General features: G+C 47.2%; 1 protein-coding gene across 2 annotated transcripts in view; it reads left to right on the plus strand.

Annotated features, from left to right (window-relative positions):
- Positions 1–12,604, plus strand: part of LOC111157139 (arylsulfatase D) — a 20,189-nt gene that overhangs the window by 5,012 nt on the left and 2,573 nt on the right. Inside the window, exons 3-10 of one of the 2 annotated variants that reach the window (XM_022518391.1) lie at positions 2,512–2,633; positions 4,692–4,814; positions 6,954–7,377; positions 7,516–7,652; positions 8,288–8,365; positions 8,916–9,050; positions 10,937–11,099; positions 12,356–12,477. In XM_022518391.1, coding sequence (XP_022374099.1) covers positions 2,512–2,633; positions 4,692–4,814; positions 6,954–7,377; positions 7,516–7,652; positions 8,288–8,365; positions 8,916–9,050; positions 10,937–11,099; positions 12,356–12,477 — 1,304 coding nt within the window. The remainder of the gene's footprint in view (positions 1–2,511; positions 2,634–4,691; positions 4,815–6,953; positions 7,378–7,515; positions 7,653–8,287; positions 8,366–8,915; positions 9,051–10,936; positions 11,100–12,355; positions 12,478–12,604) is intronic. The other variant, XM_022518392.1, reaches the window with a different exon arrangement.

Below are 12,604 nucleotides of genomic sequence, written 5' to 3' on the forward strand. Positions count from 1 at the left end.
GGATGGATGGATGGAAAGATGGATAGATGGATGGATGGATGGATGGATGGATGGAAACATGGATGGATGATGGATGATGGATGGATGGATGGATGGATGAATGGAAAGATGGATGGATGGATAGATGGATGGATGGAAAGATAGGTAGATGGATGAGTGGATGGATGGGAGGATGGATGGAAGAATGGATGAGTGAGTGGATGAATGGTGAATGGATGGATGGAAAGGGATGGAAGGATGGGTAGACAGATGGTAGGCTGGTACATAATAGATTAGATATCAAGCTAGAGATAGAACTTTTGTAGCCTGAAAAATAGGTCAGAGCTAGTATAATTATACTTAATTGGTAGAATCCTATAAGCTCTTACAATTTGTGTTCATAGTTTAGTTAAAAAAAAAAGTAAACTTTTACAGCTGGGTTATTGAAAACAAACAGCATGAGTACAGAATGGGTGATTTTTTTAATAACAGCATTTGTATTTGGGTTGGTTGCAATTTTTTAAAAAAAGTCCAAGATGAGCAAAGTGGCCAGAATGGTCTTGCCTGACACAGCTGTTCTCTGAAAACAGAGGCATGGCAGGGCCCCAGCAGCTGCCCGGAGCAGCAAGTGTCTGAAATACTGACCTCAGCTGTGGTTTCTGGGCATGCAGGATGGGCCTGGAAGCCACAGCTGAATGAGTACAGACAACAGCTTGCATACAAGAGGGCAAGGGGCACTGTCTTTAAATAGGAACAAAGCCTTCAGGAAAAAGGCTTTAGTGGTCCCAAAGTGGACGCGTGGTTGTGAACGATCATAAGATCCATGCTTAATGGGAGATATGAGCCTGAGGATGGGCATACTTGTCGCACAACCTCCAGAACGCTACCCTCGGTGGATTTTTTAAGTCACATGGATAAGGTGTGACTTAACGGAGGTGTTAAACCCTCCTTTGGCACTCTGTAGCTCCGTGACCAGGGACGAGTGGCTCAGTCTCCGAACTTTGCTTGTCTCCTTGCGAACAGGGAGATCACTCCGCTGACTAAGAAGTCATTGGGTCTAAAGATGACGCAGGGATTCAAAAAATGCAGCTTTTCACTTTAGTAATCTCCAAAGGTGTTACACTATTGTATTACTACACTAACTTAGAAGTTATTTACTGGCCTCCCATGCAATTATACAAATATAGTTTGAACACTGTCCTTCTGCCCCTGACCTCTGTGCGTCACCAGCTTCAAGGACTTTGAAGAACATACTTGTAATTTTTCATTTTTTTAAGACAACGTATACTATGTTCACCCCAAACAAAAGCAAAAGTTAAAACTAAAAATGTGTTCTTCAAAACTGGCAACACCCATCTGAGTTAGTAAGAAAGGCATTTACCACAATATTTGGAGGATGGTCTTGGCGATGGTTTTGATGCATCTGAAGTTCTTGAATCTGAAAACCCACACTAGGACTTTGGGATGCCCACCGGCTCCCAGAAGTCCTTCAGTTCACCCACAGCTCCTTCAGGAGTCATCGTATTTCTGTCCCCTCTCCACAAAACTTAGGGTCTGGGACCCTTTGGGTCACAAGGCTTTGGAAGAGGCTTGTGTCCAAGAAGACAGCATCTACTAGAGCTATGTCTCAGCCTGGGCCTGCACAGACCTTCAACAAAGCCATGGTCACATCTGTGTCCTTCTCCCAGGGCACTGGGAGAACAGGGACACTGAGGCTCCTCTCCCCCATAGATAGTGGTTGTGGACCATTGTCAACTCCCTCAGCACCCTCCACCAACACTCATACTCAAGAAGGAAGGTTTCCAGCCATGCCTCAAGTCCTCTCCAAAGATGCCTTTGACCTTGGGCCATTGGAACACCTGCCCAGTAAAGAAGTTTTAGGTATCGGCTCTCACAGATTTTATTCTGGCCAGTGGCTTCAGTCTTTGTGTCTTCCCGTGTCTCTTTAATCCACTTGCCCTCTACCATTTAACCCATCCACATGGAAACTTGGTGGTACAAGCAGGAAAGGCATGGCGTTCTTTCCCCATTGGATTGGGAAGACCGTTTCCCATTTGTGAACTAGAGCGTGCTCACAGAGGAGCAAAGGGTATCAAGCTGTAAGAGACTCACCTTTGCAAGCCAGTGGGTTGGTGTGGCCACAGCCTCCTGGCAGACAGAAGTAGACAGTAAGACCAAGATGGTGTGCAACTCTTATCCCTACACACAGCAACAGCATCCAGAGAAGCTTGTTCCCAGTGCACAAGACCTCTGGGTGATATGTGGGCTCAGATGGTGGCTATGCATGCAGTGGGCTGGGCTGCAGCCCTGGACCCCGGGGCGAGGGCTCACCCCCTTTTGCAGCAAGTGGTCCTCAGTCCATGTGCTCATGCTGGTTGTTTTGGGGATGGGTCCATCTGCGTTTGCAAGACACCATATGCAACTAGTCATAAAACCCTCAAAAAACACTGATGTACTCCATGCCATGCCCTTTGGTGCAGCGATCCCTGTAAGGGCTGTCTTGACAGGGATGTTTGTGTGTGGTTTGCTCAGGACACCCAATATCGACCACCTTGCAGAGGAAGGCGTGAGGCTCACCCAGCACCTGGCGGCTGCCCCCCTCTGCACCCCCAGCAGATCTTCCTTCCTCACAGGGAGGCACGCCTTCAGATCAGGTCAGTGTTGCGGGGATGATCGAGAAGGGGGCAAGCCTGCGTCTACTCGTTACTTGTCCTCAATATGATCAGCGATGGTCAAGATCCAGGGGAGAACGGTGCACATGTAATCTGCAGTGGCATCCCTTCAAACTGACATGAAGACTGCTGTGTTTTAGGTAGTCATGCGATGATTGGGTTGATTGGGAATTCAGAGACGGGAACTCTGCAAGGGTAGCTGGTTATGGTTGACATTGTGTTTATTTGTTTACATATTTTAGTCCATCTGACTGTGTAGTCATGACTTCAGATAGGCTTTGGGTGAGCGTGTAGGGAGCTAAAGGATGCTTCCCAAAGATCCCACATCCTGATTCCTTATATGGCAAAGGGGACTTTGAAGCTGGGATTAGGTGAAGGATCTTCAGATGGGAACATTATCCTAGATTATGCAGGTGGCGCAGTGTAATCACCAAGGTCCTTCTAAGGGGAATGCAGGAGGGTCAGAGTCAGAAAGGGACAAGGTTGGTGAGATGCTTAAGGTTGTCTGTCTGCTTAAGCTGAAAGCAGTCACACCCATGACCCAGCAATTCCTAAGTAGGCGCCTAACGTGCACACATGCAAGTTCTACGAAAGATGGAATGAGAACTTCACAGCAGCACTCTACGTTGTCTGTACATCTGTACGTTGCAAACACAGACACAGTTCATCAGTGGAAGAGTGGGTTAATAAGCCGGTACATTCACATATTGGAATATTGACGTATTAGTTTGTCTGAGCTGCTGTACGGAATACCACAGATGGACCAGCCTAAACAACACAGATTACTTTTTTGACCATCTTGGAGGCTGGGAGTCTGAGATCCAGGGTAGGGCTGGTTCTCCCTGAGGCCTCTTTCCTTGGGATGAAGACTCTGCCTTCTCTCCCTGTCCTCATGTGGTCATCTGTCTATAGCTCTTCTTATAAAGACCCCAGTCCTATGGGATCAGAGCCTACTCCAATGACTTCTTTTTTTACCTGTTTAAAAGACCCGATCTCTTTTAAAGACCTTATCTTCAAACACGGTCACATTCTGAGGTGCTGGGGGTCAGGTCTCTATGTGCAAGATGCTAGTAGCAGCCACTCTCCCCACCGAGTTGTGACTACCAAAAATGTCACCGGGCATTTGCTAAGTGTCCCCTGGGGGGCAGAATTACCTTTGGTTGGGAAAGACTGCTGTAGATAGATAATGGACAGAAGATACAGAGATAGAAGATAGAGTTAGATAGATAGATGATAGATAGATAGATGGTAGATAGATAGATACATAAATAGATAGATGATAGATAATAGGTACATAATAGATTGATAGATGGATGAATAAGTGCATAGATGACTAGATGGGTGTGTGAGTGGATGGGTGGGTGGATATATGGATGGATGGATAGAGTTAGATGATAGATAGATAATGGATTGATAGATGATAGATTAATGGATTGATGGATGGATAGGTGCATAGCTGACTAGATGGGCGGGTGAGTGGATGGGTGGATGGATATGTGGATGGGTGGATAGAGGTAGATGATAGATAGGTAATAGATTGATAGATGATAGATTAGTAGATTGATAGATGGATGGGTAGGTGCATAGTTGACTAGATGGGCGGGTGGGTGGATGAGTGGGTGGATATATGGATGGATGGATAGAGTTAGATGATAGAGAGAGAGATAGGGATGAATGGATAGGTAAGTAGGTAAGCAGTTGATGATTGATAGATGATTAGATAGATGATACATGAATAGATGTGTGAAGAGACGGATGGATGGACAGAGAGATGATAGAGAGAAACAGACAGACTCTCTCATGCCAACGCAGGGTTTCTCAACCTCAGCACTGCTGACATTTGGGCTGGATGATTCTCTATGGTGGGAGCAACCTGGGCACTGTAGGGTGTTTCCCCCAGCTGATGCCAGTAGCACCCCTCCTGCAATTGTGAAACCCAGACCAATGCCAGACAGGGTGAAGGGTCAGCTTCCTCCCCAGGCAAGAACCCTTGCAGTAGTCAAGGGAGAGTGAGTGCTTGCTCTCTGCTCTACTCCGCAGGCATGGAAGCTGATGATGGGTACCGTGCCCTCCAGTGGAACGCGGGATCGGGCGGACTCCCCGCGAATGAAACCACATTTGCAAGAATCCTGCAGCAGCAAGGTTATGCAACCGGCCTTATAGGTACTCATACCATTCAGGGAGCAGGAGGATCAGCCTGTTTCCCCACCAGGGGAAAAAGTTACATGTCAGAACCAAACTGAGTGCTGGCCCCATATGCTCTCTCTTGGATCAGTCACACCATTGGAACTTCTGTCATTGACGAGCCGTTTGAATTCAACCTCTTGGGGGATTTGCCTCTTTCCTTCCATTCCCAGGCTTTGTATTAGGGGCTGGTCTCCTAGACACCCGCTGCCTGGCACCCGCCCCAAAACCCCAGCCTCCAGAAGGAAAGCGGGCATTTAGCAAAACCACATCGTGCAAACATTTTAGACACAGAGCCACACTTATTATTTAGGGAATGATGGAAATCCTCTGGAGAGCCGATTGCTTGCACATCGTTAGGTAGGGCCAACCTCGTAAGACCCCCTGTCTGAGAATGGCACTCCAACACCTGGTAGGTGGCTTCCTTGCAGATGGGCACCCATCTGTCATGGACCAGATGCTTGGGAACACTTTCATTCCTTGCTCAGCCTGTGTGTTTAGAAGTAGTGTGTCCTCTTAACAGGAATATCTGAGGCTAGATGATGAGGGAGTCTTCCCCAACTCCTTGGTCAAGGAAAGATTTGATCAGGTCTGTGTGCAGGGGGTCCCGTTCAATTCCTCACCAGCTTTTCTACACTCAGAGTCACTGTTGAGTTCAGAGGGGACTGACACCCCCACTTTGTCAGGGTGGTGATTGCGTCGGACACTGGGTAGTCACTCCTTCCCCCCCCTTTTAAAATTTCCTGCAACTTTAGAAATAGAGATTATGTAGACTTACTTCCCAGAGTTCTGGAGACTGAGATGTCCAAGATCCAGACTCCACGTCTGGTGAGGACCTCGCCCTGCTTCAGAGACGACCGTCTTCTCTCTGTGTCCTCACATGTGAGAAGAAGGGGTGAAGGTCTCTTTGGGGGCACTAATCCCATTCATGGGGGCTTCATCCTGAGGACCTGATCTCCTGTCCAAGGTTCCACCTCCAAATACCATCACCCTCATGGTCAGGTCTCAACAGGAATTTTAGGGAGACACAGATACTCAGCATATCACATATACCATTTTCAAGGGCATTTTCAAGGACTTTGTACACATCTGCTCTATCACCTGTATTTATCTTCTCAACCCTGAGAAGTAGAGCAAAGCTTCTTACCCACCCAAATTGACTGGAACTTTCCATTACCAACTCACCACCGTTGGGTCAACGACCCAATGTCCTTGAGCCCACGACCACCATGTATCTCGTACTCTGTGGGTGGAATTGTGTTTAAAACTAGGTAAGTGGATTCATTTTGTGTTTACTGGACTTGCAGACCTGTGTATCAGTTCCTTCTGTGAATCTTTATTCTTCTGGTGCACACACCACATCTAAACTGAGACAAGGGTGTTCTTCACGTTCCAAGTGGTAGACAGTGGACAAGATGGAGACCATCCTGTATCCTTTCCTTCTCCACCTGTTCCACCCCATCCTGACATTCTCACTTCCTTAAATGTAAGCAGGGATAGAAAGGGATGTCTCCAGGCTTGGAACTAGAACCAATCCTATAGGTTCTGAAGACCCTTTGTGAACCATGGAAGGGAAGAACAGGGCGGGCGTTTAACCTCTGTACTTGGAAATTATGGTGACAAGTACATTGGACCCTTTTCTGTCCTATTTTGTAGCTAAATTTAAGCTGGCTGAACATCCAGAAAGAACCCAATTCTTGTATATCCTTCTAGAATCTGATATATGGATTTTCTGATGTTCCATCTCAATGGTATTATAAAATTACAGCCTTTGGGAAAAAATCTCTTAGAAGCATTTCTTCCTTACTTGGTTACTTCTGCTCTGTCATAAGATTATTCTAGAACCAACTCCTTTTATCAAGGGGCTGTCTTTTAAGTAAGAAATATCCGTAAATGATATTTTCTGAGTTATTTAATAGCAGAGTAGTCTAGGGTTGCAAATTTTAATTCCTAACAGCCCAGAAAATCTTGAACCTTTAATCTCATGACCTCCATACGTTTGTTCAGTATTTGCAAAGGGCGGGGTAATTATATAATCCGAATTACTGAGAAGATGACTGGGGTCAAACAGAGCACCTCCGTGTGTGTTCTTATTTAGCTTCTTGCTCTTATCTTCAGGAAAATGGCACCAGGGTGTCAACTGTGAATCCCGCAATGACCACTGCCACCATCCACTGAACCATGGATTTGACTATTTTTACGGTATGCCTTTCACACTTGTGACTGACTGTAAGCCGGGCGGGCCCCCAGAAGTGGACGCCATGACTAGATCCAGACTGTTGCTCTACACCGAGATGGCGGCTCTAGGGGTCCTGACCGTTGCGGTTGGCAAGACTTGCGGGTTCATCTCCGTGTCCTGGAAGGGAGTCCTGGGGGCAGCCAGCCTCGTCTTCCTCTTCTTCGTCTCCTGGTACGCCAGCTTTGGGTTTGTGCGTCGTTGGAACTGTATCCTGATGAGAAACCATGACGTCATAGAGCAGCCCATGGTTTTGGAGAGAACGGCGGGTCACATGCTGCGCGAGGCTGTTTCCTATATTGAAAGGTAATCTCATTTCTAAAGAGGAGATGAATTCTCATAGCACCTGAGTCCCAATGAGGTGATGGGTTTCAGGGACCCAGGTGGCTCAGATAGTGTTGAAACAGGTGCCATCGTGTCTGAAGCATGTTTTCCTTCTTTCAGGAATAAGCACAGGCCATTCCTCCTCTTTGTGTCTTTGCTGCATGTTCACATTCCCCTGGTGACCACAAAACAATTTCTCGGGAAAAGCCAGCACGGCTTATATGGTGACAATGTGGAGGAGATGGACTGGCTTGTAGGTAAGTCAAGGCACGGCCATGCGTCATTCAGTCTTGGCCTCACCGCTCAACTCTGGTAACAGATGGGCCACCTCAGCATGAACTGAGCTGCAGTAAAGAAGAAGAGAAAAGGCAAAGAATTGGGAGAAAGTCCCCCATATCATTCACACGCTCCTTCAGCCTACTTCTGCACAAATCATCCTTTTACAAAGTGCATTATTTAAAGCCATCATGAGGAGCACCTGGGTGCCTCAGTCAGTTAAGTGTCTACCTTCGGTTCAGGTCATGGTCCCCAGGTCCTGAGATCAAGCGCCACGTCGGGGCTCCCTGATCAGCAGGGAGTCTGCTTCTCCCTCCCCGTCTACTTCTCTGCCATCTTCATGTTCTCTCTTTCTCAAATAAATACATGAAATCTTTAAAAAAAAAAATAATAAAGCCATCATGACACATTACAGAATGTGAAGCAAGAATGCTCTGTCATTCAGGGCAACAGACCAACGTTGCATTCCTCCCATGGCCTTGAGAAAGCCCAGAGAGAGCCGATGAGATTGTACATTCTGTTTGTTTTAACTTTGACCTGTTGGTTGATACAGTGTTACCTTCCCTTCAAGTGTATATAGATTCTTAAGAGAATGCAGACATCTAAATCCTTGCAGGGTGCGAGGGCTTATCCTGGGACAACCGTAGTGCTACGGTGCGCCAAGTAAAGAGGCAGACAACCCCAAAATGGGAGAGTGGATTACATCATGCTCTAGAAACATGCATTTCCAGTGCTGCACAGTCCCCATGTGGTGTAAAGTCTTTCCTTCAGGGCTGTAGATGTGCACTTGGTCTCCATGGATAAAGCGAGTGCTTGGCTGGTAGCCAGCGCTGCTCTCCTGAGCCTTGGCCCCCATGTGCCGACACACGTGATCGATGCTCACAGCTCTGGCTTCCTCCTCTCTACGGGATTCTCCCATCAGACTCTTTTTTACCACACTCCACCCCCATGCAGTCATTATGGACACATATGCCAACAATGCCCCTTCTAGACACTCCATTGCTGCCATATTGGCTTTAGCCATTTATTTTGTTTTCTGTATTAGTGATACCTTTGTAAACAAGATTCTGAGTCCTGTGGAATCAGGAAAACCAGAAAGGGTTCACACTGTGTGAGCACATTCGTAATGACGGTGACTACACAGTCCCCTTATGGGACTTTCTAGCAAGAAAGGGCAAATTTGGGTTGAATTTGTTGGTGGTGATTCATTGGCTCTGCCCTGAATTGTTCTGTTTCTCTTATAGGTGAGATCCTTAAAGCACTCGAAGTCCACGGTTTGAAAAACAGGACATTCACGTATTTCACCTCTGATCACGGAGGACATTTGGAGGCAAGAGACGGACACGGCCAGCTGGGGGGATGGAATGGGATATTCCGAGGTAAGACCATTGGATATTGGGGGTTAAGAGGCAGATGCGGGACCTACCAAATGATTCTCAGTGTTACAGCCTGGAGAGCAAGCAGAAGGGGGAAAGAGTGTGCACTTTCAAAGGGGGATTTCTTGAAGAGCTGCTCTACACCAAATCCTATCCGCGTGCCAAGAGAGAGAAAAAAAGACACATGCCCTTCCCTTAAAGGGCTTATATTTTAGTAGGAGAGGAAGATCTACCAATAAATAATCAAGATAAAATTAAAAGAAATGCCATCCTAAATCAAACATCGCACTGTAACTATAATCTTAGTTACGTGTGTCTCTGTATTCCACTCTATCTTGTGAGACTGAGGGCATGGTACCTTTATATTGCCGTATTTTAAAAAGTCTGATACAGTCATTTTCTCCATGATTCATGGATTCTGTATTTATGAAGTCATCTACTTGCTAAAATTTGTCTGCAACCCCAAAATCTATACTTGCGATGCCTTTGCACGCGTTTGAACAGCAGTAAAATATCAGTCGTGCACGTTCTCAACCACGGTTGGGTGCGGTAACCCTGTGCCTACATTTCATCTCTCAGACATAGACATGGGTCCTTTTCATGGTCTCTTTCGTGGCCATGTTTCTGCGGTTTTGTTTGCTTTTTGTTGGTGACTTTGCTCCCTGAAAGGGCCCGTGGCTGTAGTGCTGAAGGGCTGTCCCCCGTTCCCAAGGGCAAGACGCTTGCCAGGCGTCTTACGGAGAAAGTAAGTGTGTTAGAGGGGCTTCATCCAGAAACGAGTTCTAGAGCTATTGGCCGCGAATCCCGTGCGAATGAATCACGATTTCTACCCAATAAGGAGTCTTTAAAGCAAAACACACAGAAATATACTGATTGGTTGATGGAAATACAGGGACCAGAGTCTTCCTGGAACCGGGCTGTGTGTTACACACACCTGAGAGTCGTGGTTCAGCATGTGTGGCGACTTTGTAGAACATCGCTCCAGGGAACAATGAGAGTTCATGGTGTATGTTCCTATGACTTGTGAGGGGATTTTCCCACTGCAGTCCTCCATACACGTCCCCGAGCTGTACAGTAGCTTCTCATCGTTCCCGGTGGTATGTTCTACAAACAGCCTACCCCTTGATTTCCGACTGTGGGACCCAGAACGGAGTACCCGCCAAGCCACCCAGCCACGCCCGACTCCCAGCATACAGAACGGAGACCTAGCACACGGGAGTGGGGTTGCTCCTTTGCTGTAACTTGTTACACAGCACAAAGGGAAGGCAGGTGCATGACAGTTTTTGAATTGCAACAAAGAACCCATTTATTTAGCAAGATTCTGAACACATACCTCCCTGTTTGCAACTCACCTTCTGTAACATAGGATTGTTTTATTGGTACTTCTTTGCATTTCCTGAAGACCCGATCTGGGCCCCAGGCCATTGCTAGGGGTCCCAGAAATGAAGATGAACCAGGAAAGGGGGTAAAGGAACAGGTGGATGGTACGGCGAGCAGGTGGGAGAGGAGGAAAAGAAGGGGCTGCCAGACCCAATTCCTGGTCCTTCCAGAAGGAAAAAGGATAGAGGAAGACGGAAGCCACCAGCTGTGCATCGTGTGAAATTTCAGCTTCTGTTATAATTCTGAAGCCACGCATTGCACACGCTGTGTGTTCCCGTGGTCACAAAGACCTGCCAGATCTTAAAAGAAGAGCGTATAGACTCCACCTGCCCATAGGGCAGTGACGAGGTTCTGGAATTATTGCTGCAAACGTAATCGGGAAATGCAGGCTGCCACCGTGTGTGTTTATGTGTGGGGTAACCAGGCACATACAGAGACAGACAGGTGTGCCCAGGTGTGCATGGGGATGGGACCATCTCCTGGAGAATTCTAATGACACTTCCTTATAGGTGGCAAAGGGATGGGGGGCTGGGAAGGCGGCATCCGCGTGCCGGGGATCTTCCGCTGGCCTGGGGAGCTGCCAGCCGGCCGAGTGATCCATGAGCCCACCAGCCTGATGGATGTTTTCCCCACCGTGGTCCAGCTGGGGGGCGGCCATGTGCCCCAGGACAGGTACACATGTCATGAGACCCCCCTCCCTCCCCAGTTGCTGAAAGTTGTCCTTTTACTATTTCACATGTAGGGGAGAAATCCTACCACGATGTGGGGACATTTAGAAAGTTCTCACATCCTCAAAGGGAGGGGACAGCCTACTGCAAAATAATCATACTCAGTAAAACATGAATAAAGGAAGTATTGGGTCCATCTACTCATTTTGCCGTTTTGGTAAGATTGTATAACTCAGCACAACAATGGCGGGATGAAAGCATTAGAAGTCGATCCGTTGAAGCACATTTCCCTGATTTCCTGAGGTGCACTCTTGCCTATGCGTTGATGAGGCTATCACACCACATTTTAAAAATGACTTATCACTTCGATATTAGTGCAGGACCAAAGACTATTCCTAATCCCAGATAAAACAAAACAGTAAGTATTATGATAATAGTCTGATATTCCTCCATTTAAGGGGACCAATAAATAGTCCTGTGTGAGAGAGACAGAACCAACAGTGTTTGTGTGGGTGTCTGTGTGTTTATAAAATAAGGCATTTCAGGCATTGGCTCCTGCAGTTGTGGAGGCTAAGAAATTGAAATCCTTATGGCAGAGCAGCAGGCTGCAAACTGAGGCAGAATTTCCCTGTTATGCTCTTGAGGCAGAATTCTGTCTTCTCTGGGAAACCTCAGTCTTTTCTCTTGGCAGCCATCAACTGATTATGTAAGGCCCACCTTCCTTGTGAAGGGTGCGCTGCTTTGCTCAGAGTCCACTGACCATGGATGTTAACCATGTCTAAAAAATGCCTTCACAGCAACCCTCAGCCTGGCGTTTCACCACATCCCTGAGCACCGTGACCCAGCCAAGTAGACACAGGATATGGAGCCATTATAATTAGGGTATAATTAAAAGAGAAGTGTTTTACAAGTGTAAGGAAAAGTATAACTTTTGTACATTAAGTTCAGATGGAGGACTTTTTAAAATATGGTCCTATGGCCATGACAGGCAAGGCTGGAATGGTGTGTGTATGTCTGTGTGCGCACTGTGTATACCATTCTGTGTAACAAATGACCCCACAACTTAGTGACTTTTTCTTTAGAAACAGCGACATGTCTCTTGCTTAGCAACTTGCAATCTGGACAGAGTTGGGGAGACAGCTCATCTCTGTTCCTCTTGCCCTTAGCAAGGCCCTTATGAGCTTGGAGTTTCACTTTCAGGTGCCAGGCAGGCTGAGCGGCCTTGGTCTGACTCGTACTTCTGTCTCTTCACTGAATCAGGGTGATCGATGGCCATAGCCTGGTGCCCTTGCTTCAAGGGACTGCTGAGCACTCAGCACACGAGTTCCTCTTTCATTACTGTGGGAAGTACCTCCACGCAGCACGCTGGCACGAGAGGGACAGTGAGTACATGTCTTTTCCTGGTGCAGGGGGATGGGTCCCCCCCAAGAAACAGAACCACGAGTGGGATGGCTGGATAGATAGATGGATGGATAGAAGGAAGGAAGGGAGGGTGGATGGATGGGTAAG

Source organism: Enhydra lutris, unplaced genomic scaffold, assembly GCF_002288905.1.
Source record: "Enhydra lutris kenyoni isolate GAN:26980312 unplaced genomic scaffold, ASM228890v2 scaffoldscaffold52, whole genome shotgun sequence".
In the NCBI taxonomy this organism is placed as follows: Eukaryota; Metazoa; Chordata; class Mammalia; order Carnivora; family Mustelidae; genus Enhydra; species Enhydra lutris.